Source organism: Gadus macrocephalus, chromosome 20, assembly GCF_031168955.1.
Source record: "Gadus macrocephalus chromosome 20, ASM3116895v1".
In the NCBI taxonomy this organism is placed as follows: Eukaryota; Metazoa; Chordata; class Actinopteri; order Gadiformes; family Gadidae; genus Gadus; species Gadus macrocephalus.
The window spans coordinates 16,031,601-16,059,031 of NC_082401.1; the positions used below are offsets into that span (position 1 = coordinate 16,031,601).

Genomic DNA, 27,431 nt, shown 5'->3' on the forward strand with positions numbered 1-27,431 from the left:
CACACAACTGTTAAAGTTATCCTTTAAAGGCAAAGTAGGCGGTCCGGGATGTGACGTACGTGGGGTCATAGTTGATTTCGTACGTCGGCGTGGTCGTTTGGCGCCAGCATTTCGCGGGGAGCAATAATAGAGACGCAGAAGAAGCAGCATAAAACAATAGGTAAACAGCAGATTCTCAGCATATTATTACCAGGCAAAGTTTGGCGTTAGCATTGTGTGCTGCTTGCGTGGATGTTAACTATTTCAGCTCTCTGTGTTCCGCCCAAAAAATAACGAGGTGAGGTGGGCTTCTGTGGTGAATGCTTTTTTCAGCGAGTGTAGGGTGTCAAAATTGGCCTATGGTGCCGAAATGTTTACCTCTAGTTGGAACCAAAGTCACTACAATAGTGCTCTGAACGGCTAAGCTAACTAATCCGTTATGGCTATACTCCATTTACGCATTGATCACTCATATGGGTGCATGTCGGAGGTCCAGATGTGCATGTTTCGTCATGATGCTACTGCTAGCACTAGGGGACTAGTCAATGCATTCCACTCCTCCTTTGTGTATAATCATACATTAACGTAATGTTACCAAACGACGTGTGTCTGAGGCAATGACGGTAAACCCTGCCAGTAATGCTCAATTACACTGAATTAGCTTTTTCCTGCAGAGGTCTATCTTTGTGAAAGTAAGCTTTACGACCCCAGGAGACAAGTTGGTATTAGATCATGGATTTGGCAGTTTTCCTATTGCCATACGTGGATTTCCATTTCCACGACTATTCCAGATAGATCGCCCCAATAGGATATTCCCTCTTTCAGCTTCTGCTACTACCGTAGTTTGTCTTACTGTAACCAAAGCCTTGGTTATGTATACAGGTGTATGTAACTGAAATTTGATTTGCCCAAGGCCATACCAGTTGTATTTACTTTTGTATGTCGTTCCAGCGCTTTGAATGCGTTCACATAACGAAATGCTTCCCCTTGCGCTACCTAGGCTGCGCGTGGGGAGAATGATGGCCACGGCAGCGCCAGAAAGCGGCTCCAGCCTCTTGCCCTTACTGGAGTCCCTAGAGGACAGCACCGCGGGACAGCCAGAGCAAACCGATGTCTACCTCACCATAGCCAGGTAGGTGGTTCCTAAAGCCTACACCTGTTGTGGCTGTGGGGCTGCTGCAGGGTATCGCATGGCTAGGGTGTTGAATAACCCGGCTGGAAGGTACTGGGTTTGAGTTCAATATTGAAGGTAATACTGTAGGTAGGTAGGTAGGTAGGTAGGTAGGGCCAGCCTTTAACACAAGCAAAGTCTGAGAAGCATTGTTGATTCACTGTGTCAACAACCGCCCACTTGTCGTAAAGAGAACTCTGTTGACATGTGAGCACGACTAACCACTGACCGTACGTCGGCCAGCACCGCTAGAAGACAGGCCTGCGGTGGGTCAAGCGTACTTTTTTTTAATATATTTATATATTTTTTATTTACAGCAATTGCTCAGCAGACTGAAATCAAATATAGCCGCAAGTGGTGATTAACGGGCCCGAGCAAAATTAAAAGTCAAGGACAAACTAATGGAAGATATATAAATATAACATATAATTGTCATATTTAAGGAAAGATATTCCACTTATAAACCTGAACTGCAGCCTCACTCTATTGATAAGCACACAACGCCCAGAAAACTCAAAGCACACATTTCTCAAGTGAATAAATGGCTTTCTTAAAGATTTCTTAAAGAGTACAGATCTGCACTGTTTGCACTGTTAATGGTATCCACCTAATGATAGCCGTATGGTGGTTATATAATAACAAAATGGTAATGTAGGCAAAATGGGTTGAGACTGTGGAAGTTTGGTTTTTCTATGAAATAGTGGGAAAAGTTAATATTTTTAAGACCCAGGGTTCTGTAAATGCATCTCATTCTAGAGATTAATATTCTGAAAGAATTATGAGTCCAGGTCAATCTGGTGAGGAGAAATAAGCCTAATTCATGATTTTTCACAATAGCGCCACCTTTGGGTGCGGTACCACAAATTTGGGTTTATGAGTAGTGGGGGTTATTGGTGACCATACCAGAGTTTTCGATTTACGGTATAGGTTGCAGTATGACTTTTACAGAATTTGAGGGGGTAAAAAATAAACGATAGGGGACCAAGCAGCTTTGCTGCTCGGACCCCTAATTACATTACCGGATGGATTTAATAAACCGTTGTATCTAATTCTATAGTGAATCATCTGGCTCACGCGGTGAACTAATTGTACATTTCTGTGAGTGACAATGCTGACAGCCAATGAGAATAGGTTCTTAAGTGTCCCCTTGACGCTGCACAGCTCAATTTGCTATCAGACGTAAAGCATGACTGGCATGACATTGGGAAAAATAACAGAAGATGTCAAAACTGACCTGGAGGCCTCCTTGAGCAAGATGCTCATCCTTCATGACATGGATCAGTATTCACTGCCAGGTGCTTTTGATAAGAAGTTGGCTCAACGACTTGATAGTGAACTGCATGGTATCTAATGTACTGTATCGTGTTGTTTTTGTCTTTCACAGCCGTCTCAGCGGAGAGGAAGGAAGGCAGTTTCTCCCTGCAGTCGAGAAGCACTTTTCCCGCCTGGGCAAGGCCATCTTGGTGAGTCACTGCTTGGAGATTGTTTGGGTTGTAGCATGCCTTCAACCTTGCCCCATGTCTCATGAAATCATCGTCATTCCATGCTCAACGTCATCCTAAAGGTTAAATATCTAGCTCTCTACATTTTATACATTTATATTTACATAACTGTATTTTGTGTTTTTATATTTTACTTTATTTATATTTTTTATTAGTATTTTCGGCCTTGAGCATGGCAATCTTGGCTTCAGCATTTCCTTCTTGATAAAGTACTCTTGATTCTGAATTTCCTTTATTGCTTATTGCTTGTCCGTCCAATTGCGCTGATGGGAATTTGAATGACACTATTGGTTGTTTGTGTGTTTTGTGTTTCTTTCTTCTCTAGACCCACATCACTGGGCCTAACCCTGAGCTCAGCCAGGCAGCCTTGCAAGCCCTGGGCTTCTGTGTGTACCACGCACATGTTGTCTCGGGGGTTTCTGGTAAACCAACACTTAGACGCCGAACATCTATAATGCACAGTGTCTAAATATGATTTAACAGGCTTAATATTCAAGGAATTTGGTTATAGTATTAGAAGGTCAACTTTTTTTCTTTGTTCCCCCCCCCCCCAGAAAACTTTGCTTCAGAGATATTATCAGCGCTTTGTTCCCTGGTTGTGTCCTCGACGGATAAAAACTCCTGCACCCGGGCATTATGGGTAATCTCCAAGCAGAGCTTTCCCTCCGAGGTCGTGGCCAAGAAAGTGAGTCCCCACCGCTTGTTTACATACAGGGAAATATACTTCTTTTGATAGTTGATATCTTCAGATGACGCGTGTGTGCAGTACGGTCACTTGATGATGTAATACCGACGATGCTGTGTGTGTACTGACGCCCCGTTTCCGTCGACCGCCCCAGGTGGACCCCCTCCTGGAGATGCTCGAGCGTGTGATGAGCCGACGGGACATCCAGTCGCTGGTGATGGAGCACGAAGCCTTGAATGTGGTGATCAGGTAAACCAGAGGTCGAGGTGTCCCTGAGCGAGACGCCCAACTGCTCCCTACGAGCTGGCTGTCGTCGCCCTGCATGGTTGACAGCGCCGTAGGTGTCACGGGCTGCAATGGAGACATTTTCAAACCGTGTGTGTGTGTGTGTGTGTGTGTGTGTGTGTGTGTGTGTGTGTGTGTGTGTGTGTGTGTGTGTGTGTGTGTGTGTGTGTGTGTGTGTGTGTGTGTGTGTGTGTGTGTGTGTGTGTGTGTGTGTGTGTGTGTGTGTGTGTGTGTGTGTGTGTGTGGCCAGGTTGCTGGAGCAGGCCCCTGTCCAGATGGGCGTGGCGGCGGTGCGCTGGTCCAAGCTGGTCATCCCCATGGTGGTCCACTCGGCCTCCAAGGTGCGTCTCCGGGCGGCTGCGGCCATGGAGCTGGGCCTGCCCCTGCTGCTGGAGCGGCAGAACGAGGTGGCCGCCGTCATCGAGCCTCTGATGCCTTCGGTGAGCAGCCAGCCTCTGGGTCTATAATGACACGTGTGTCAATCTATATCTTGGTTTTCTGTTTATAATGACGTGTCATTTTTATGTCTTGGTTTTCTGTTTATAAGGACATCTGTCATTCTATATCTTGGTTTTCTGTTTATAAGGACGTGTCATTCTATATCTTGGTTTTCTGTTTATAATGTCCTGCGTCATTCTATATCTTGGTTTTCTCTGTTTTAAAATGTCCTGTCATTCTATATCTTGGATTTCTGTTTATAATGACGCGTTTCATTCTATATCTTGGTTTTCTCAGTTTATATGACGTGTTGCCCTATATCTTGTTTTTCTCTGTTTATATGACGTGTGTCATTCTGTGTCTTGGTTTTCTCTGTTTATAATGACGTGTATCACTGTCTTGTCTATGGTCCGATATTGATGGCTGCAGACATTCTTTGGTACACAGATCTCTATTTAGATCTACAGTAATTGTATAAATGCCAGGTATATTCATACAATCAATCTTGCGTACAAACGTGTACATCATGTGCTTACGTTCTTCTTTCCCTCTGTGCTGTAACAGATACTCGTACCGGAGCTACAGAAACTATTTGCGTCGAAGAACGAAGTGAACGTGCTCAAACTCTGGCCTCTATTCGTCAAACTCCTGGGAAAGGTAAGACGCTCTCTTGTTAAAAGGCAAAAACAAACACGCATTAAACATTGAACGTTGTACCACTTATTTGAGGGGGCAGACCCAGGAGGGAAGCCCACATGGCTTCTTCCCAACGCCGTGCATCTATTTTTATTAAACAGGAAAGTATTAAAGGTAGCAAAAGTTACAATTTAAAACGGGCCCGACTCGACATAAAGCTGGTTTCCAGCAGGTCCCTAGACATGTTCCTCTTCCCTCCCGCAGCACCTCCATCGAGGAGGCCCCTTCATCAACTCATTGCTGCACCTGGAGGAGCTGGGCTTCCGCAGCTCCTCGCCCAACGTCAAGAAGATCGCCTTCATCGCCTGGAAGAGCCTCATCGACAACTTCGCCCTCAACCCCGGTGAGCGGCAGAGAGAACTACCGACCTTCAGTGGGAGCTTTCTTCCATCTATTTAATTTAAAACTTGATCGTGGCCCTCCACCTTCAATTCACATAACTATTGTATATGAGCAGCACTCTGTGTATACATTAATACATTAAAACACTTGAATAGCCAGGGATGACACAATAAAGCCTGAAGGCTTATTTCCATATCGGTCCCACTGCCCAGTTCCGTTACTTATCATCCGGTCTGTTAATGGAGTAAACATTACAATAATAATAATAATGGATTGAATTTATATAGCGCTTTTCTAGACACTCAAAGATGCTTTACAGTGAAGGGGGGAACCTCACTCACCACCACCGGTGTGTGGCACCCACTCGGGTGATGCACGGCAGCCAATCTGCGCCATAACGCTCACCACACACCAGCTTGAGGTGGAGAGCGAGGGAATTAATGAGTCCGCCAATTATAGAGGAGGATGATTAGGGGGCCAGACTGAATGAGCCTGGTTGGGCCAGGACACCGGGGGAAACCCCTACTCTTTGAGATAAGTGGCTTTTATGCGTGCCAGTGTTATTGACGCAAGCCTTTAGGGTTCAGGCTGATGGCATCCTCCTCCTCCTCCTCCTCCTCCTCACTCTCCCTCCATTCCGCTTCCCCCCGCTGCAGAGATCCTTTGCAGTGCCAAGCGCATGAAGCTCCTCCTGCAGCCGCTGCTCTCCATCCACGTGCGCACGGAGGCCCTGCAGCTCAGCCGTCTGGAGGTGTGGTGGTACCTGGTGGTGCGACTGGGCCCCAACCTGGGCCCCCACTTTGAGCAGGTCAGTGGGGCCCACCATGCAGACTCTTGTTTGAAACGCTTTTTTTTTTTTCTTGTCATGCTCTTGGTGTTGCTGTTTTGCATGGAAAAAAAACCGCAGTGTGAATAAAGTTTTCTTTGATGTGCGCTTCCTGTTAGGTGTCCATTCCTTTACTCCAGTGCACCATCCGGGCAGACTCCTCCACCTCCACCCTCCAGGCTGGGACCCCAGCGAGAGGCGCGGGGCAGAACAGCACCCTGGCCTCCTCCACTCCAAAGACCGGTACGTCCGCGCGTCCACTCTGAACACCTGCCGCCTTCCCCGGGTTAGAAGAGGGCACAGTGGGCTGTAGCAAAGCATACTGAATCTCATTTCTTTTTTTTCTTTTTTTTTTTAATTGTCATGATCTTAGTCTTGAGGATTGGCCCTTTTTTGTGTCGAGTGTGGTGCAACATGTTGAAATATGCAAAAAATTTCCTAACCATCCCCCATCCTAACTGGCCAGAGGCTGAACCTTGGAATTTAATTTATGTCCTACCCGGGTCACAAATACAGTAACCAGTCAACTATGTCACTGGATGCACTGTTTTTCAGGTTTTATTTTGTTTGGTGGCGTGTTCTCGTAATGATAATGGTCCGTTTGTTTAATGTCATGGTCAAATGGGCCGCAGTCCTTCAGTCGGTGCTGGGGGGCTGAAGGCATTGCTGAATTGGGGGGGTCTTGTGGGAAACGGTTGACGGGTTCGACTACCCAGCGCACTAGGGCTGAACGATTTGGGGAAAGGATCTCATTGCGATTATTTCAAACAAGATTGCGATTTAGTATGCAGTTAATCATTCTATAGTATGACCAACATTGGAAGCAGTCAACATATACCTGCTCTTTCCCTTAGGCAAGGCCTATGTGTTGAGATGAAATGATGCATGAATCGAAGTCGTTGTGATTTTGCAAATCGCCTTCTATTACATTGCGATGTCGGTTTGAATTCGGTTAATCGTTTCGGCCCTACTGCACACCCTGTTGTGACGGAAGCCTACCTAGTGCCCTGATATTCAAGTACATCAATCCCCGGGGGGCGTAACGGACGATTGACTGAATCCTTTTCTCGATCCTTCCACCAGGCAATCTCACGTGCTTCAACAGCCCGGCCAACACTCCGCGCTTGAACCTCAGCCTCAGCCAGCAGGCCGGCCAAAGCTTCCCCCCCATCCAGCTGCTGGGCCTGGAGATGCTGCTGCACTACTTCCTGGGGCCGGAGGTTGTTCCCGCTGCAGCGAGGGTCAACCTTCAGCTGACACTGGGTGAGGGCGACGGGACATGTCGGCCTACTTGAAGATGTTGCTTGAATGGCTGTTTTTTTCCCCCCTCTGTGTGTCTGACTGTCTCTCTCTGTCAGTTCCCTGTTTTATTTATTGGAATATTTGGGGATTTATCAAAATTAAATGTTTTTCCGCGTTTATTTTATGTGGCAAACAAAGGCGGTGTTTTGAATGTTTTCCAGAGCAATATTGATTGTTGCTCTGATTTATGTTTGATTAACTTCTAAGCAGTACAAACAATCTTTAAAACGCTATTTATTTTTAAGACTTGTTCTCTGTAGACACAGAATCGACGAGTAGTCCAATAGTTATTCTTTAGACGATGTCCACCAGTAACTGAGATTATCCTATTTTTTTTCTCAACTCAACAATTTCATTAATTCTCTTCTTCATCCTCAGAGCCGCTGACGCACTCCTTCCTGTCGGGGGGCTCGACCTTCTCCAAGCACGCCGCCCTGCTTATCTCCAGCGTGACGGACGGATTCATTAGCGTCGGCGCAGACGCCCCAGGTAGACCCTGAGGGGGATGAGCTGCAGCCTTTGTTCGTTTGCAGCAGCGCAACTTAAACCAACTCGACCTAAACGACTTCACTTCCTCCGCAGATCCCCTCCTGGTCCTCATCTGGAGGAGCCTGGTCAGTTTGGTCAGCTCCACAGTAGACTCGGGTAAGTGTTCCCTGACCAATCACAGCGTGACTATCTCCTCAATGAACTCACCTGTCACAACAACCCCCCCACCTCTCCGCCACGCTTGTCTGCGTGTGTGTGTGTGTGTGTGTGTGTGTCTCTGTCTCTGTGTGTGACTGTCTCTGTGTGTGACTGTCTCTGTGTGTGACTGTCTCTGTCTCTGTGTGTGTCTGTCTCTGTGTGTGTCTGTCTCTGTGTGTCTGTCTCTGTCTCTGTGTGTGTGTCTGTCTCTGTGTGTCTGTCTCTGTCTCTCTGTGTGTCTGTCTCTGTCTCTCTGTGTGTCTCTGTCTCTCTCTCACTGTGTCTCTGTCTCTCTCTCTCACTGTGTCTCTGTCTCTCTCTCTCACTGTGTCTCTGTCTCTCTCTCTCACTGTGTCTCTGTCTCTCTCTCTCACTGTGTCTCTGTCTCTCTCTCTCTCACTGTGTCTCTGTCTCTCTCTCTCACTGTCTCTGTCTCTCTCACTGTCTGTCTCTGTCTCTCTGTGCGTGTCTGTCTCTCTGTGTGTCTCTGTCTCTCTCTCACTGTGTCTCTGTCTCTCTCTCTCACTGTGTCTCTGTCTCTCTGTCTCTCTCTCACTGTGTCTCTGTCTCTCTCTCTCTCTCACTGTGTCTCTGTCTCTCTCTCTCTCTGTGTCTCTGTCTCTCTCTCTCTCTGTGTCTCTGTCTCTCTCTCTCACTGTGTCTCTGTCTCTCTCTCTCTCACTGTGTCTCTGTCTCTCTGTCTCTGTGTCTCTGTCTCTCTCTCACTGTGTCTCTGTCTCTCTCTCTCACTGTGTCTCTCTCTCTCTCTCACTGTCTCTGTCTCTCTCTCTCTCACTGTGTCTCTGTCTCTCTCTCTCTCTCACTGTGTCTCTGTCTCTCTCTCACTGTGTCTCTGTCTCTCTCTCACTGTCTCTCTGTCTCTCTCTCACTGTGTCTCTGTCTCTCTCTCTCTCTCTCTGTGTCTCTGTCTCTCTCTCTCTCTCTGTGTCTCTGTCTCTCTCTCTCTCACTGTGTCTCTGTCTCTCTCTCTCTCTCTCTCTCTCTCTCTCTCTCTGTGTCTCTGTCTCTCTCTCACTGTGTCTCTGTCTCTCTCTCTCTCACTGTGTCTCTCTCTCTCTCTCACTGTCTCTGTCTCTCTCTCTCTCTCTCACTGTCTCTGTCTCTCTCTCTCTCACTGTGTCTCTGTCTCTCTCTCACTGTGTCTCTGTCTCTCTCTCTCTCACTGTGTCTCTGTCTCTCTGTCTCTCTCTCACTGTGTCTCTGTCTCTCTCTCTCTCACTGTGTCTCTGTCTCTCTCTCTCTCTGTGTCTCTGTCTCTCTCTCTCTCTCTGTGTCTCTGTCTCTCTCTCTCTCTCACTGTGTCTCTGTCTCTCTCTCTCTCTCTCTGTGTCTCTGTCTCTCTCTCTCTCTCTCTCTCTCTCTCTCTCTGTGTCTCTGTCTCTCTCTCACTGTGTCTCTGTCTCTCTCTCTCTCACTGTGTCTCTCTCTCTCTCTCACTGTGTCTGTCTCTCTCTCTCTCACTGTGTCTCTGTCTCTCTCTCTCTCACTGTGTCTCTGTCTCTCTCTCTCTCACTGTGTCTCTGTCTCTCTCTCTCTCACTGTGTCTCTGTCTCTCTCTCTCTCACTGTGTCTCTGTCTCTCTCTCTCTCACTGTGTCTCTGTCTCTCTCTCTCTCACTGTGTCTCTGTCTCTCTCTCTCTCACTGTGTCTCTGTCTCTCTCTCTCTCACTGTGTCTCTGTCTCTCTCTCTCTCACTGTGTCTCTGTCTCTCTCTCTCTCACTGTGTCTCTGTCTCTCTCTCTCTCACTGTGTCTCTGTCTCTCTCTCTCACTGTGTCTCTGTCTCTCTCTCTCACTGTGTCTCTGTCTCTGTCTCTCTCTCTCACTGTGTCTCTGTCTCTCTCTCTCACTGTGTCTCTGTCTCTGTCTCTCTCTCTCACTGTGTCTCTGTGTGTGTGTCTCTGTGTCTGCTCTTGGATGAGTGCGTTTCATGTGTTTTAACGGTGTTGTGGCGGCTGCTTTCTTGCGGGTGGGCTCTCCTCTGTGGGTCGGCCCCCAGCAGCGCCACACAGAGTACACTGGGTGGGCCCCTTGTCACGGGCGGGGCCCAGAGACCCCGGCCCCGCCCCGCTTCACCCGGCCCACCCAACAGCATCTTAATCAGTTTAAGTCTGAGGGGCGCTGGGGCCCGTTTGTGGCTCTGCGTCGCCGTGACGACCAGTACACTCTGAGGGGCCTCCCGGGGCCCCGGTGATGCCCATCTACTGTCACTGGTCACGCGCTTCTTATTTTTTTTACACACTACTTGTGTATGTTTTTAGTACAGGCTTTTGCCCAAATTCCCAATACCATGCTCCTGGGTGGCAGTAGCTCAGGAGGTAGAGCCAGTTGGCTGGTAACCGCCAGGTTGCTAGATCGATCCCCGGCCGAGTGTCAAGGGGACCCTGAGCAAGGCACCTCACCCCAACTGCTCCCGACGAGCTGACTGTCGCCTTGCATGGTGGACTCCGCCGTCGGTGGGTGAATGTCGGAATATTGTAAAGCGCTTTGGAAGAAAGCGCCGTATAACTGCAGTCCATTTACCATGCGGTTGTCATTGGAAACGGCAGCTAGCCATCTCACTTAGGGAGGCTCCTCGGTTCGCACCCTAGCCCCTGAGCTCTGGCTGAGACGTGCGTGTGTTCCTGTGCCTTTGTCTCAGGGAGCAGCGGTAAGAAGGAGCGGCAGGGCTCGGAGGTGCTGACCCTGATGCTGCAGGCCCTGCAGACCATCGCCGCCTCCGAGGCACTCCCTCCCAGCAAAGTCCTGGTAAGACCGGAGCCACGCTGGTACAGGTCGACCACATCAGGGGGCACGAGGGAGGCGCTGGTATTTTTAAGGGCAGACTCAACACCTGCCTTTTTTTAGTCAGACTTTTAAATAAACTTTTGTCATTTATTTTCTTTCTCAAAGTTTTTGCTTTGGGTATGGATGTAGGGGATTGTTTTTTACATGTGTGAATATCTCTTGGTGTGTCGTGGGAGGGGTGGGTTGTATTCAGCGCTTTGTGTTAAATTTGCTTGCAGGAAAAGTGCCATACAAATAACGGTGCATCGATGGCTCCACTCTAGGTTGTGAATCACCTGGAAAGATTTTGTTCACGCGCCTCCTTCTCTTGGGTTCCACGCAACGGTCTTGTTTAGTCTTTCGATGCATGTTCCGCTTCCTGTGTCCCTTTGCTCAACCCCCCCCCCCCCGTCTTTTGCTCTCCCAGGTCCTCTTGGAGATCACGGTGAAAGGCATACACCCCAGGGTGCTCGGCTCCGCGGCCTACCAAGTGGGGAAGATGGACGTGCTCAATGTAAGGGCGTGATTAAAATATTAAAATATTGATCAAAATAATCGTGACTATGATTATTTATTTTTTTATAATGTAGCAGCCCTAGTTGATGCTTCGTCTCTCTGTCCCAGGGTACCCCAGCACTCTTCCTCATCCTCCTCCTCTACAACAGCAACAAGCTGTCGACCTACGCAGAAGACGAGAGGTGAAGATGCATCTACTTTGTTCTCCAGGACCAGTTTCTAGCCAGACGAGACGGCTCAGTTTCCCGTATCGCATGGGACCGATGTCTGACCATAAACGGTCATGGCTGTCACCATCTGTGGTCATGGCGGTTCTACGTCACGACCGTTAAACCGTCATTAGAGTTTATGGGCCGTTGGTGTCCTGACCGTATATGGTCCTTCCCGTCCTCAGGTTCTTCCAGTGTCTGAACACGCTGGTGGGCTGTGGGCTGGCGGGGCCCACGTCGTCCCTGGCGTTCGTCGAGGCGGTGCTGGGGGCCGCGGCCCGCAGGGCCTCCTTCGTGCCCAGCAAGGAGCATCTGTGGCGGATGTGGAGCACCGTGGTGACGCCCCTCACGGACGCCATCACCCAGGTACGAGGTCGTCGGGGCCACCATGCTGCCCTGTTTAATGTGCTAAACGATATTCCCACAAACGGGTGCGAGTGGCGATTAGCTGTTACAAGCCGTTTGGAAAATCGGGCTCTTATGACATCACAAATGTGGGCGTGTCCGACTAGATATGTGCCGGATAGATGTGCGACGTTTGCTACAGTCCACTGGGTAGGCTGGTCGCCCGATCTATCCGGCACGCATCTAGGTGGACACGCCCAGCTTTGATGTCAGAAGAGGCAGGTTGTCAAAATGGCTTGTAACGGCTAATCACACTCACACCTGCTGGTGTAATGTGTCACCTTTAGGAACTGTAGTTATTTTTCTCAAACAATTAATTAGAAAACGACTGCTTGTCTGTGGTGGTTGCACGAGGTTTTCCATTTGTTTTTAAAGTTCGCTCTCTCTCGCCGGCTTCCTTCCCTAGTCCAACGAGGTGAACCAAGGCGACGCTCTGGAGCACGACTTCAGCGCGGTCCACTCCTCCCTCATGTTCCCCGTCGGACACCTCCTGCTGGGCGACCCTCTCCCCCAGGTGGGTCCCGGTGTCACACTCGGGCCTCACCGCCCACCCGCCGTGCTCCGTAGCCCCAACTGGCTCTGAACGGCGTCGCCAAGCAGAGCCTCGTTCGGCCTCCTTGATGACCTTGATCTCTTGTATGGTCTGCGGACTGCGTTTATACAACGCCGGTCTAACCAGTGGCCGCTCGAAGCGCTTTACAACATTGCGTAACGTTCACCCATTCATGCACACATTCACACACCGACGGCGGTGACGGCCACGGCAGGCGACAGCCAGCTCGCCGGGAGCAGTCGGGGTGAGGCGTCTCGCTCAGGGACACCTGAGCGAGTTGCTAGTTCGAGCCAGAGGATCGAGCGAGTTGCTAGTTCGAGCCAGAGGATTGAACTAGCAACCTTCCGGTTACCAGACAACCCGTTGTACCTCCTGAGCCACATGCCACTCTATATCACTAATATCCCCCCCCGCCACTCCCATCACAGATGACCCAGAAGTCCTTGCTGTTGACGTGGTCCAAGCTGTACCGGGTGTTCGCCCGCTGCTCGGCACTGGTGCTCACGGCGGAGGAGAACGTGTCCTGCGAGGAGCTGTGCGTCAGGATGGGCGCCTTCCTCAACTTAGACACGCTGGCTGTGAGTCTCGGGCGGGGCTAGCGAGGTTACACTAGGGGACGCGGAGGAAGGGCGGTGGATCGCCCCCCCCTTCCCGAGGAGGTTGTAACACGGCGGTATGTGCGTGTCTTTCAGCGCCCTGCCACACTGGACGCCGTCTCCAGTATGCTGCAGGTCATGGTGGAGTGTGTGGACTTCTCTCCGTACACGCCCACGTTTCAGCGGAAGACCAAGTGTAGGTTTTGTTCGTTCCTCTGTGCGTGTAACGGTTCAGATTCAGAGCGCCAAGTAGTCATCCTGATGGAAATGTGCTCTGTTCAAGATGAAACAATTAGAGTAGAAATAGATAACGGGGTACAACCGAACAGAAATGCATAGTAGGGTACAGTCATGTTGCATATCGAAAAAATATGTACATTACATGAAATGCGTTCTAAAATCGAGCTCAAGTCCCTGAATTGCCGGGATACATTGCTCGTCACCAAGTCAACTGTAAATGAGACCCCCCCCCCCCCCCCCCCATCAGCCCCCTGCACGCCCGTCAACTGGACCCGCAAGAGGAGCCAGGCCCTGGGGAACCTCGCCGCCTTCCAGGCCCTCCTGATCCAGGCCTTGGAGGCCTTTCTGGTCGCCGCGGGCCCCTCGGATTCCACCGGGCTGGCGCTGGCCTCCGTCCTGTCCACGCTCTTCAACAGCCTGGCTCAGGCCACGCCCCTCCGGGTGGCGCTGGGCTCCCTGGCTCCGCACCTCGCCGTCCTCTACAGACGGGCCGCTGCCACCACCACCACCACCAGCGAGACCCCCGCCTTCTCCTCCCAGCTGGTGACGAAGGTGGGAGTTTTGATAGTGTTTAAGGGTTAAAGGATCGGGAGTGTGTAATGTAGGTCATTGCAGTCAATGCGAGTGTTGAAGGATTTGGCCGGTTTGCTAAGACCCCATGCCGCCTGTTAATGTCCATGTCGAGATGTTTTTCCTGCCTTGATTTTTATTTATTTTTGTCAGCTCACCAGCGCTCGTGTTAAGGCGTCTTTAGGCATGTTCAAACGAGTGTTTAGTAGCAGAAGTGTTACCTCGACATCACAACGTACACCAGTTTAGGAGCATGTTCAGCATAATGTTTACAAACTGGTTGGCCGAGTCTGGCAAAACAATGTTTCTACACACTTACTGTTACTGAGTAACGATGTTAGGCAAGGCATCTTTATTTATGTAGCACTTTTCATACACAAGGCAGACTCAAAGTGCTTCACATATAAACATTGTCATACAATAAAATAAAATAATAGATAAGTAAAAGAAAACATATGCAAAGAAATGGGTAAAATAGAAAGTTAAAAAGGCATTTTAGTATTAAAATAGAAAATAAAGGCGAAGTTTAAAAAGCTTTTTAGAAAGTGCAATGTATTTAAGATTTAGCAGAAAGCTATAGCAAACATAAAAGTCTTCAGTCTTGTTTTAAAGGTGCTCAGAGTTGGGGCAAGTCTTAAATCCTCTGGGAGTTTATTCCAGCTATTTGTTGCATAGTAACTAAATCCTGCTTTCCCATGTTTTGTGTTTACTCTGGGGATAATTAACAGATTGGTCTTAGAGGATCTTAGTGGTCTAGAAGGCTTATGTAGTGGAAGCATATCAGTTAAATATTTTGGGCCTAAACTAAACTATGGCATTGATTACTATGTTGACAATAACTTAAGATATTACCACCTCAAAAAGCCGAGTAAACATCTACTCTTACTCTGACTTAGGGCTGCAACAACGAATCGATAAAATCTATAAAAATCGATTGCTAAATGCGTTGGCAACGAATTTGGTCGTCGATTCGTTGTGTCGCGCGATTAATAAGTTACTCATAGGCGCAGCACAGCCAGCCGCCGACAGGTTAGTCCACTGTCTTTGGGTTAAAAAAAACTCCTTCAACTCAGTATCCGTCAAGTCCAACCGAAAACTCTGTCAGCTGTTGCTGCTGCAGACGTTGTGCAGACGGGCTCGGAGTCGGCACCGCGTGCATCAACAGTCATTCAAAGCAGCGGTAGTAATCACACAACCGGACGGTGTAGAAAGTCCCGTCAGTTAAAAATAGTAATGCAGTTTTTAAATCCATGTTAAAATCGGCAGGATATAGAGCTAGTTAGCTTTAAAAAAAAAAAAAACTAACCAATGGTCACAAACAGTGTCAAATGTGATGTGTTCAGGTCGGCTCAGTAATATGATTGATGCGTTCAAATGCAACAGAAAAAATAAAATAATAATTTAGATTTTGGTGAAAACTTGTTTTCCCAGTAATATAAAATAGATAGTAAAGATAGAATTATGACCTGTTTAATGTCCTATCTTGAACTATCATCTTATCAGCAATTAAAGCAATATTACAAGTTCTATTTCAAGGAGTCTCGAAAATGGTATCAATAGGTTTGACCGGTTAACCATGGACATCCCTTATATACATATAAAAGTATATCATATATTGTATGTTTTTTTTGTGTTACCCCAGTTATTATTATTTTATTTTTTTTATTATTTAATATTACTTTTAATAGTTCCGGGACGTTGGAGCAATAACCTGGTGTTTTTACACTTCAGTCTGCACTGTGAATTTGAAGTAATGTTCCGTTTTTGAATAAAGATGCGGCAATTCCAAATGTTTCTTTTTTTTATCCGATTCATCGATTAATCGAAAAAATAATCTACAGATTAATCGATTATTAAAATAATCGTTAGTTGCAGCCCTACTCTGACTTATGAAATGGGGTTCCCAATTCAACAAATTGTAATTGTATGTGATGGCCCATATCTGGATTAGTGCGTTGCTGAGTTGTTGCCCTCCTCTGGTCCCCGGCTGTAGCTGGAGAAGCTCCTGGTGGAGCTGCTGGGCCACCTTCAGAGCCGCTCCACGCTGGACTACGACGACCAGCTTCTGCTCTACCTCGCCCCCCTGCTCTGCGTCGCCTTCCCGCACAAGAACAAGGCCCTGCGCACGCAGGCAACGCACTTCTGGAACGCCACCTTCGCCAAGGCGTCAAGCCTCGCCTACCCTGAGGAGCTGAAGTAAGACCAGCCCCCGTTCGTCCCCGTTCTCCTGGGCGTGACCTGACCTGTTTTGAACATGCGTCGTTTGTTTCGTAGCCTTAAAGGGGACCTATTATGCCACCCGGTGTGAGTGTGATTAGCCGTTACAAGCGGTTTTGAAAATCGGCCTCTTCTGACATCACAAGTGGGCGTGTCCACCTAGATGCATGCTGGGTAGATCAGTCCATTAGCCTCCCAGTGGACTGCAGCAAACGTTGCTCATCTATCCGTCGTACATCTAGAGGGACACGCACACTAGTGATGTCAGAAAAGGATGATTTTCTACACGGCTTCTAATGGCTAATCACACTCACACCTGAAGTTAAAGGTGTCACCTTTAACATGCGTCGTTTTGTAGCCTTAACGTGTGTGTAACGGTTGCTCTCTCGCAGGCCGGTCCTGAGCCAGGTGAAGAGGAAGACCCCCATCATCCTGCCGGGCTTTGAGGCCGTCGCGGTGTCTGACGAGCACAGCGGACCGTATTCGGTGGGTTTACTTTATTTTTAATTTTAAAGGTTGTTCTCGTTGGTTATAAGTGGCAGCTCATTAGGTGAGTGCTGCATGCAGCGCTCAACTATTGTTCTTCAAGTTTTATTCTTTCTTTCTTCTTCATTATTCTCTACAAACTTAGGGACCTATCTCCTCCCTCAAATTTTTTCAATAGATTTACGCTGAGGTAAGAGGACGTGCAGCCAGTGATGCCAGTTTGGGCATTTTTCCTGCTCAATTGGACTACTTTTTAAGTAGTACACATAATTTCGGCTGGCTTTAAAAAATACTGGTGCAAACATCAATCAATACCATACCTTTCATATGGCATATCGTTTGTACTACTATTATCTTCCAGCTTTGACAGTATTACAGTTTAGCTTCCAGCATTTGTAACAATGAATTTCAGCACTTTTCTCCTTCAGATAATGCAATTCAGCGTCTTTCAGATTCTTCAGTTCAATTCCTTATACATTTCTGCATTTTTAAGCAATGCTTTGCACTTTTCATTCAGCTGTCACTTTATTTGTTTCCAACCATTGACATTATTTTAAATGGTGGGCATGTTTAGATTGTTTACTCCACTTAGACTTTTGAACTGTTCAAATCCCTTCACTTGATTGAAGCCATTTAACGTTTGTTTACGTCTTAATCTATGTGGCTTTATTAAAACATATTTTCAACCTCACTTTGTACTACAGCACTCAGCACATTTTCTGCAGGAAAAGCATTTTATAGTTCCTGTTTGTTATGGAACCTGAGTGTTTGTTTGGCTGCAGAGCGACTGTTCGCAGTTGGACACCAAGCTGAGCGGTGTGCAGATGCCGTCTGCGGGGAAGAGGGACTCCTTGCTGGGCAGGGCTGCGGAGCTGAAGGACCAGAGCGCCAAGTCCCTCGCCAAACCCGTCTCTGTAAGGATGAGGACATGTTTTAAAGATTTATTTTTGATTATAGTGAGATAGAGAGGAAGGTATGGGAGATGGAGGGGAGGACATGCAGCAAATGACCACGGGCAGGACTCGAACAAGGGTCGCTGCGTTTTAGGACTGAGCCTATATGGTACGCACTCTACCCGGGACGCCCAGGATGCGGACATGTTTGATTTAAAATGAGAAATGTACCTCTTTTTTTTTTCTCTATGTAATTCATTTGATTTGAATCAAATATTTTTGATTTTGTACAATCTCATTGGTTCTTTCCTACGAGGCTTACGTACATCATAACGAAAAGGGTAAATAAATGGTAAATGGACTGCATTTATTGAACGCTTTAGTAACCAGTGGCATCTCAAAGCACTTTGCAATATTGCCTAACATTCACCCATTCATGCACACATTCATACACCGACAGCGGTGTCTTGACAGCCCGCCCGTCAGGAGCAGTTTGGGTAAGGTGTCTTGCTCAGGGACACCTCCAACACTCGACCCGCAGCAGTCTAGCAACCTTCCGGTCACCGGTCAACCAATTGTACCTTTTGGGCCGCATGCCACCAGAAAAGAGAGCAATGGATATATATATATTTTTTTTCCCCTTGTCCCGGCAGACCAAGCTGGACTTCGGCTCTCCCAAGCCCCCCCCCAGGGGGGTGCTGGAGGAGGAAGCCTCCATCGACTTTGTGTTCATTCCCCCCGAGAACAAGGAGCGCGTGCTGACGGAGCACCAGAAGGAGGTCAAGAGGACCAAAAGGTGAGTCACACGCTCGGTCCCTCACGCTATATGTACTTCTGTGTAGTAGACGCGTTGTGTTTCTAACGCAGAGCCGTTGTTTTCTGTCGGTCCAACAGGGGGGACCTCCCTGCCATGTACAACAACCTGGACGCTTCCCTGGACACCACGGCCTTCACCCAGTACACCCAGAGCCAAGAGGATTCCACGTTAGTTCACGCAAACCGCACAAATGCTAAATCTGTGAACTCCCTTGTAGATGCTTTGAGTGAAACCCTAACTTATTTTCACCCTCAGAGAGAAGTTAATTGCGGAACAACCCAAAAGTGCAGAGTCCCCTGTCAAGGTACTAAAATCCTTAAGGTCAACCCTAACCAATGTTTTAATCGAGAATAGCCAAATAACCTTACAGTGGACCTATCGTTAGTTATTCTTTCAGAGTATCATATGATTTCATAATCTTGAAGTTATGAGCCAATATACCGAGCAACTAACGAGTAAACATTTGGAATCAGAGAAAAACTAAATCTTACAGATTCGTTTAAAATCTAAAAGCCTCGGAAAGATTGATTCATTACTTTTAATTGCCCTTAAAGTTCTGATTATGAATACGATCCTGATTACATTCCAGGTTGATGAAATGGAAGTCAAGGGTGAATCGGACCTTCTATACAAGGACACTGAGGACTACACCAGTCCGGGCGCCGCAAAAAACAAGGACCCTGCAGTGGTCGAGCAGGAGGGGGGGGTGATCCCCGACTCGGCCGACGTGTCCATGCAGGACGCCCAAGAAAACCCGGAGCCCAACGAGGGCGCCAGCGCTGACGTCTCCGGCTCCTCGGACCTGGTCTCTGGCACCCCTCCGAAGCCCAACAGCAGGAGGCAGTCCTTCATCACCCTGGAGAAATATGTGGAAGGCCAGGCCGCCAGCCCCATCCAGGTGACCAAGTTCACGGGGCGCCTCACACGCCCCGCCAAAGACAAAGCGAGCCCCGCCCAGGCGGAGATCTCCTCACCGAGCAGGGATGAGCCGATGGCGTCGGAGATCTCCTCACCGAGCGGGGATGAGCCAAAGCTGTCGGAGATCTACTCACCGAGCAGGGATGATCCGATGTTGTCGGAGACATCCTCACCGAGCGGGGTTGAGCCGTTGGTGTCGGAGACATCCGCACCGAGCGGGGTTGAGCCGATGGTGTCGGAGACATCCTCACCGAGCGGGGATGAGCCCAAGCTGTCGGAGACACTCCGGCCCGCAGAGTCTAGCTCGCCACCGGACAGCACTGACTCGGACCAAACGAGCAGCGAGCTGGAGGAAAACCCTGCCAAGAGGCATTCCAGTGGCGGAACAGAAGACGAGGACGATGTTATCCCTGACACACAGGCTACTTCCGGGGACGAGAGCGCAACCGGAAGGACTAAGGAAGAATCGGATGGTGGTGCAGCTCCAGAGGAGCAGGAATCGAATGGAACCAATCAAGAGACTGTAGAGTCTGATGGATCTCAGGAAGATGCCAACAATTCCCAATCCATCTCTGCAGATGCATCCAGGCGGTCTGGGCGCATCAGGGTGCGGCCTCGGTTGCCAGGACAATGCTCAGAGGATGAGGAGGAGGAGGAGAAGAAAAAGAAGAAGAAGAAGGATAAAAACTCCCTGGATTACAAGGGCAGGACTGGTTCTGTCACCGCAAATAAGGCGGATGACCTGTCGCCACAAAGCAGGTCTGTCAGGCGGGGGAGACTGGCCACATCCGAGGCAAACCAAAGCGAAGAAAGGCTGAGGAAGAGTCCTCGGATTGACAAGAAAAAGTTGTCGCAATCCGATGCCAGGGGTTCCCGTAAGACGGCGTTGTACAGCCAGTCATCATATCTGCTCGGCTCGGAGGAGGAGAAGCCCCGGAGGAGAAGTGCCAGAGGAGGCGAGCACAGCCAAACGGACTCTCAGCCAGAAATAAACACTGATTCAGACAGCCAGTCCCAGGCAAGGCGGAGTCTACGGAAGAAGGCAGCTGCCACAGAGACTGAAAAGCCTGCGACGGCCAAGCAGCAGGCTAAAGGCTCGGCGGCGGAGAAACCACCCGTACACCCTAGGCTTAGTGCTCCCAAAAAACACGAGCCGCCGCCACCACCAACGGGCTCTCCAGCGCCCCCACACTCTCAGAATGAAAGCCAGTCCCAGGAAATGCCAGACGCAAAGACTACGGTTATCAGTAACTCTGAGGAGTTTGAGCCTGAGAGACATGCTGGGAAGGTTGAGGCCATGGCCTCCCTGAGCGCCCCCGTGACGCCTGCACCCGTGAAGCCTGCACCCGAGAATCCTGCCTCTCAAGTGCCTGCATCTCAAGTGCCTGCATCTCAAGTGCCTGCATCTCAAGTGCCTGCATCTCAAGTGCCTGCATCTCAAGTGCCTGCATCTCAAGTGCCTGCATCTCAAGTGCCTGCATCTCAAGTGCCTGCACCCGAGGCGGCTGCACCCGACGAGGCTGCACCCGACGAGGCTGCACCCGACGAGGCTACACCCGACGAGGCTTCAGCTGAGGCGCCTGCTGCACCCGAGACTTCTACATGCAAGGTAGTTACACCTGAAACTATTGTATCCGAGGAGGCTACACCCGAGACTTCTGCACCCGAGACTTCTGCACCCGAGACTTCTGCACCCGAGACTGCTGCACCCGAGACTGCTGCACCCGAGACTGCTGCACCCGAGACTGCTGCACCCGAGACTGCTGCACCCGAGACTGCTGCACCCGAGACTGCTGCACCCGAGACTGCTGCACCCGAGACTGCTGCACCCGAGACTGCTGCACCCGAGACTGCTGCACCCGAGACTACTGCACCCGAGACTACTGCACCCGAGACTTCTGTACCCAAGGACGCCACACCTGAGGCTACATCTGAGGCACCCGCTGCACCCGAGGAGGCTACAACCGTGGCGCCTGCTGCATCCCAGGCGCCTGCTGCGCCCGAGACTGCTGCACTGCCCTCCCAGACGGACCGCCAGCCCAAACCACGTCGCAGTGAACTTAGCTTGTTAGTAGAGGGCTTGAGTGGGTCATCGACTGATGAGGACAAGAGAAGGGCCGGTGCAGCCAACTCAATCAGCCAGGAAGACTCTCAAGCGCTCACTCTGTCTTCCTCCGGCAGCCAGCTGCAGAACAGACTCAGGCGAAGGGGCAAGGCCTCCGCACAGTCACTTGAGGCTGCTGAGAAAAGCCAAAATTTAACCGAAAGCGAACTGGATGCCGAGGCTCAGGCGTCCCCTTCTGCTGTCAGGACCAGAAGCAGCTTGCCGCCTGGGGAGCAGGTTTCCCAAACCATCTTCTCCTCCCTGGATAAGGCTGCCTTGGCAGCCCGTAAACCAAACTCAGGCCGGGGCAAATATCCAAGACGGAGTTCATCCCAAGCCCTCCTGGCCAACAATGAGAACTCGGAGTCAGAATCCTCCGAGACTAGAGAGTCTCCTCCCTCGAAAAAGAAAATCAGATATCATAAGGCCCCTCTGGTGCCAAGCCCTTTAACTGTACAGAGCGCAGCCATGGACGATGCCTCTGAAACCTCTCAAAGTGATCCCTCACAGGGCACACCCACAATAAGCCCCTCTAAAACCAAATCTCTGTTGCTATCGCAGAAGGAGGCATTAATCTCACTTTCAAGGGTGCCATTGGTTTTCACGGAACTCGAGCAGCAATGTGAGGTGGGGGTTATCCCGATTGTAGCCCTGGAGCAAGTCCCAGAGAAAGCGGGAACCGAGAACACAAATCCCATTGCTCCCAACACAGACTTGAAGTGCAAGTTGTCACTAATTGCTCCATCTCAAGAAGACTGCGAGCAGAGGCTTTCTCAAGCAAAGCTGGACCCCTCGGACCAGGTTCCTCTGGACTGCGAGTCCAATGATACAATAACAGAAAGTTCTCAGGAGTTTCTTCTACCCCCTGTTTCCGCTGGGCCCACCTCGGCCACAAACGGCAGCTCGAATGAGGACGAGGATGACGGTGACGACGAGGTGTTCACCGACGCTACAGATCTGTCGTCTGCTCCTGCAGACCATCGTTCCACGCCGGCGGCGTCCGGCAAGGCCACTGCGAACCAGAGCTCGTCGGCCTCTGGCTCCTCAGAGGAGAAGGTTCAACATGTGGCTCAACCGGCGCAAGAGGAGGTCATTGCGGAAGTACCACAGGCGAACTCTTCGGAACCATCCGGAGTACCGGCAGACGGCAAAGGTGGCGAGGACGCCGCTTCCACCCCGGCTAAACGGGACGAGGGCGCACCTCAAAAGGCCCTAGATATACTTGTAGTCGAACAGGAGGTGGGCCAGATCAGCTCACGGGAAGACCCAGCGGGGTTGGCTGAAGCCACGACGAGTGTCCAGGATGAAGTCAGGGCAGCACAAGCTATTCCATGTCCTCAAGTAGCGGAGGAGGAACCAAGCACATCCTCCCTGTGGAACGCGACACACGCCGCCAAAGAGGACAATCACTCTTCTCCTGCAAAGCGCTTGACCCCCGAGGTTGGGTTGGGGCTGGAGGTTGCTCAGAGCCCCAGTGGCAGGACCAGGGGGACCTGGTCGCCCTCGGCCTCCCCGTCCTCCAGTATCCTCAAGAAGGCCCAGAAGAGGGCGCTGGAAGAGGACGCCGCCATCTCGCCTCTGGTCAAGGTAACTGCAACACAGCGTTTCTTAGGGCTGTTCAATTAATCAAGTTTTATTTCGCAATTTCGATATTTTTTTTGGTCAAACCATCTCCAAATAAATATTATCGAGTTGAAAAGTAAATTTTCTATTTATTTTTAAATTAAATGTTATTTCGAAATAGCATAAATGCATTATTTATATTTTTTAAGGGGACATTTTTCAAAGAGCTCTTATTATTTTTTGGAGAAATGTTGAATAAATGCACAATGTTTCCAAATTCAGAAATAATCATTTCAATAATAGTGATTTCACCATTGACCAAAATTAATAAGTATGAAAAAACATGTTGTTTTTTTCCTAATCGAGCAGCCCTAGTGTTCCTTCAACTTGGTGGTCCCTAGTGTCTCATTTGTCTTTTTATCAAACAGTATAATCAGATGCATGGGGTCAGCGACACATTTTTAACCAGTTCCTTTACCTGTCCACAGTCCAGGCGCGTGTCATTCGCCAACCCCATCCAGCACCAGGAACTGGCCGACGACATCGACCGACGCAGTCCCGTCGTCAGGACCAGCTCGCCCAAACGGTTCAAATCCAACAGCGCCATCCCGCAGTCTAAGGTTATTATCAGAAGAAGAGCTCACATTTAAAGCACGCATCTAGAAAAACAGGATTTCCGTCGTTGGCAAAATGTTGGTATAGTCGATTCATTGACAAAAAGCTGCCAGTTTGGCAGTTGAAACCCCGGCACTAACTAGGATCGATTGTGTGTTGCAGTACGTCACCACGCCAACCAAGGGACTGCTGGTCCTTAGTCCGAGGAACCTCCATAGCTCCGGGTACAAGAGCTCCAAGAAATGTCTGGTACGTCCGTCCTGCACTGCACGCTGATACTGTGGTAAACTGTGTGTGCAGATGGAGAGACGGGGTCGAATTTGGTTTTCAATTTTGGGTTTATTTATTTTATTCATTAATGTTTTATAGAAATTGCAGCTGATTACATATTTGTACATTATTTGAAAATGTTAAATTTTGTTTTATTTTTTAAGGGAAAGTTTAAACTTCTCATTTGTTATATTTGGGCGAGAAATGCTCAATAAATGCATAATTTTGTTCAAACGCAAAAACAATCGTGATTTCAATGTTGACCAAAATAATCGTGATTATGATATATATTGTGGCAGACGCCAGGGAGGAGTGAGGGGAGTGGTAGGTCTGGCAACCTGCTGGCTCCACCCCCAAGCCATATATGGACTCCCCAGGCTTAATGAGCCTGGGGATCATTAAGCAGGGGTGCTTGGGCTTAAAGGAGGTAGCAAACGACAGACGGGGAAGGTTGGAGTTGGAAGAGAAGCTAGGGCGAGCAGAGGACAGGCAGTATCTGTGTGATCGCCTGGCAGGGTGGTACGCCCTGAGAGAGAGAGACAGGTGGAAGGTGTTGGACGGACATTGAACTGGAGCATAAAGGAGGTGGATGACCCTTTTCCCACCCTGGTTTGGTTTACTCGGTAAATAAACCGTTCTGCGTTTGAACTACTCTGTGTGTTGTGACATTTTATCTATCCAACTTGGTAGCGTGGAAACCCCCACACCCACTGGCCCGCTACAATATATTCTTATAACCGCGCAGCCCTACCGCCATACTTACTTTCTGCCATCACCTTGTTTCCCCCGCTGCCTTCCAGATGTCTGAGATGAGCCAGGAGCCTAGGGCCATTCCCAAGGACTGTGTCTTCCCTTCACTGGTTTGCTGCTCTGCACCCATAGAGGCTGTGCTTCCTCTGATTTCCACCAACATGTGGTGAGCAAATGAATTGCTTTGGTATCTCATCGTAAGAAAAATTGTGGCATGATGTAAAGGCTAAATTTGTATGTTTTTATATGCTTTATGTTGCTGTAGACGATCGGAAAGGCACATTGTGTGTGTGTGTAGCTTCCTGCGTGAATAAGCTGTATGCAAAAAATGTATTTGCTACCGATTTCTTAGGGTATGTTTTTTACCTTTTTTTTATTTGACCTGCAACTCTCCTTATTTTCGCCTGCTAGGCCCCGTGGGTTTGGTCAGCTGGTGAGGGCCAAGAACATCCGGACGGTGGGGGACCTGAGTTCACTCAAGCCCCTCGACATCAAGACTCTGCCCATTCGCTCGCCGAAGATCACCAACGTCAAGAAGGCTCTTCAGCTTTATGAGGCACAGGTTTGCCCTTTTAAGAGTAACTGCATGCTGCATTAAAAAAAAAAAAATGCACCGTGGGTTACTGTCAATGTGGGTTTCGGATTTGGAAACTGCTTCACAGATTTTTTTCTTTCTTTTTTTAATTTTGTTAACTTTCCTTAAAGATTAGAACTCAGTCTTGTAACGCATTGACTATTTGCTCAACTGCTCTTTTGTACATTGTACACCGTGTTTGAACTTTGAACCATTCTCCCGGCAGCGCAAGATGCGAGGATTTGGGGATGAGTTGAAGAGCTTCGAGGAGATGGAGAAGATGATGTCCTCCTCTGAACCGGAGGAGACCAACACTTCACTCAACCAGGAGGAGGATGGCAAGACCCCTCACGAGACCCTCGGTGAGTTGTGGTTGGACACGGGGTCGGAAATGAACAGTCGTGACAAACTAGCCCTGTGGTGTCTCATGACGGCCACATTTTGACATTGAAACGACTCAAAAGTCGCAATGTGTAAGATGGAGCCCCTCCCAGTTATTATGCGGGAGACTTTCAGAATGAGGAAACTCGATAGCTGTGTTCTGTCCTCTCTAACTGGCTGCACGACGCAAACTAGTATTGACTGACTGACGGCGTGTGTGGGAGTATTCGATAGTAAGTTTGCTGTAATCAAAGAGGGGGGGGGGAACGGGCTGTCCAGGATTTCTTAGTTTTTAAATACATCAGTTCTGTCCAAGATGCCCTCTCCTCCCAGCTGCCGTGCTGGAGTGGGCCTGGAAGTGTTTTGGTAGATGACTGTCTCTTCTCCACTGTAACTGGGCCCCACCATCCCTACTTGCAACTAGTATGCAGACAACAAGGTTTATACAGTATACGCGTTGCCGCTGGTGTCATGAAGGGTACGACTCCCAAGCGCTTTTGCATCAGTGTTCCCGAGTCCTACAAGGTGTGCTATAGCAACACGGGGTACACTGAAAGTCTTCATATTATTGCCAGCCACTTATTTGCTCTGTAGTCAAAACACCCATTAAGCCCAACCAGGAAACAAGGACAAGATTGTCCTCTTTTCCCCTACAGGAAAACAAAAGAATATATCAGTTCTAAGATGTGTTTTTCTTGAAATCACTATTGATCAGCATTGACTGCAGATATCTCCAGGAAACCCAGAGTACGCATTGTTAGAAACTTGACACACTGCGACTTTAATGTTTACCCTTAATGACCAATCGATAACCAATCACAGATCACCTCCCTGTTCCTGATGTACTTCCACGCTATAGAATTAAAACGACACAGGAAAACATTTAGCATGTTTTTTTTTTATTTGCAGCCACAGAGTTGGTGGACGAAGACCAGCCTGCGGACCAAGAGAGCGTCCTTGTGGAGACGTCGACCCACGACGTGGAGACGGCGACCAACAAGGTGGAGGCAAAGAAGGAGCCTGTGGAGGAGCTGGAAGAGTCTAAGGTGGTGGAGGTGGAGGAGGCCCGTCGGACCCTGCCGCAGTCCCCCATCAGGCACCTCTCCCCCGGGGGGCTTCTCTGCCAGGCGGACGCCCTGAGCTCCAGGGCCAGCATGGAGGAGCTGGGTCTCTGCACGGCGGAGCAGCTGGTGAGGCTGCACGACGCCCTGGGCGGCGTGATGCGCAGCGTGGTGCTGGAGCTCCAGAGCCGCCTGGGTCACATGGACGGCATGCGCCGATAGGCCGGCAGCGACAGTACACGGAAAGACAACCCCCCCCCCCCTCATGACATTACTGCTGGGTCTACTCAGGCTGGGTCTACTCAGGCTGGGTCTACTCAGGCTGGGTCTACTCAGGCTGGGTCTACTCAGGCTGGGTCTACTCAGGCTGGGTCCTTCTCAAGCTGGGTCCTTCTCAAGCTGGGTCCTTCTCAAGCTGGGTCCTTCTCAAGCTGGGTCCTTCTCAAGCTGGGTCCTTCTCAGGCTGGGTCCGTCTCAGGCTGGGTCCGTCTCAAGCTGGGTCCGTCTCCAGCTGGGTCCGTCTCCAGCTGGGTCCGTCTCCAGCTGGGTCCGTCTCCAGCTGGGTCCGTCTCCAGCTGGGTCCGTCTCAAGCTAGGTCATACAAGGGGTTCTGAACCGGCTCGCTAGAACGGTAGGGCTCCTGACGAATGTTTTTTTTATTGTTTTTAAGAGTTGACACATGTATGGCTGTTTTGTTAGTGTAAATATCAAGGAAAAGGGATTAGTTAAGAGTGGTGTCCAACTATGTTTGAAGTGATGGCCATGAAAAAGCACTTTGTTTTACCCCCGTTCCCCGCAACCGGTCTAGGAATTTTTCCTTTACCAGACAAACTGACATTTACCATTCAACCTCTTCAACACTTGTGTTTTTCAATTTAGTTCATTAATAGGTACTCATTATGGGTAACCGCTGCTTCTATTTTAACACCTCATCCATGGCCACTCCTACTTCGCCAGCGCTTGTGTACATTTCTTGCTAGAATTTTGCAATTAT

The 27,431-nt window shown here is 49.4% G+C and overlaps 1 protein-coding gene across 3 annotated transcripts; it reads left to right on the forward strand.

Annotated features, from left to right (window-relative positions):
• The first annotated feature begins 54 nt into the window (after window positions 1–54).
• On the forward strand, window positions 55–26,976 carry rif1 (replication timing regulatory factor 1). 3 transcript variants are annotated; one of them, XM_060039730.1, is made up of 35 exons: window positions 55–160; window positions 980–1,111; window positions 2,535–2,613; window positions 2,978–3,074; window positions 3,207–3,337; window positions 3,492–3,586; window positions 3,873–4,062; window positions 4,625–4,717; window positions 4,961–5,099; window positions 5,755–5,906; window positions 6,044–6,167; window positions 7,008–7,187; window positions 7,605–7,715; window positions 7,809–7,871; window positions 10,575–10,681; window positions 11,127–11,213; window positions 11,324–11,397; window positions 11,610–11,790; window positions 12,236–12,343; window positions 12,811–12,960; window positions 13,075–13,174; window positions 13,466–13,770; window positions 15,782–15,984; window positions 16,398–16,491; window positions 17,274–17,405; window positions 18,038–18,180; window positions 18,279–18,368; window positions 18,457–18,505; window positions 18,791–22,810; window positions 23,275–23,406; window positions 23,564–23,650; window positions 24,472–24,587; window positions 24,833–24,983; window positions 25,222–25,357; window positions 26,286–26,975. In XM_060039730.1, the coding sequence occupies exons 2-35, from the start codon at window positions 996–998 to the stop codon at window positions 26,657–26,659; spliced, it is 8,409 nt and encodes a 2,802-aa protein (XP_059895713.1). In that variant the 5' UTR covers window positions 55–160; window positions 980–995; the 3' UTR covers window positions 26,660–26,975. The 3 variants fall into 3 exon arrangements, with proteins under 3 accessions (XP_059895713.1, XP_059895714.1, XP_059895712.1); XM_060039731.1 differs by having other exon boundaries at window positions 68–277; window positions 24,833–24,977; window positions 26,286–26,976; XM_060039729.1 differs by having other exon boundaries at window positions 68–277.
• The last annotated feature ends 455 nt before the right edge of the window (window positions 26,977–27,431 follow it).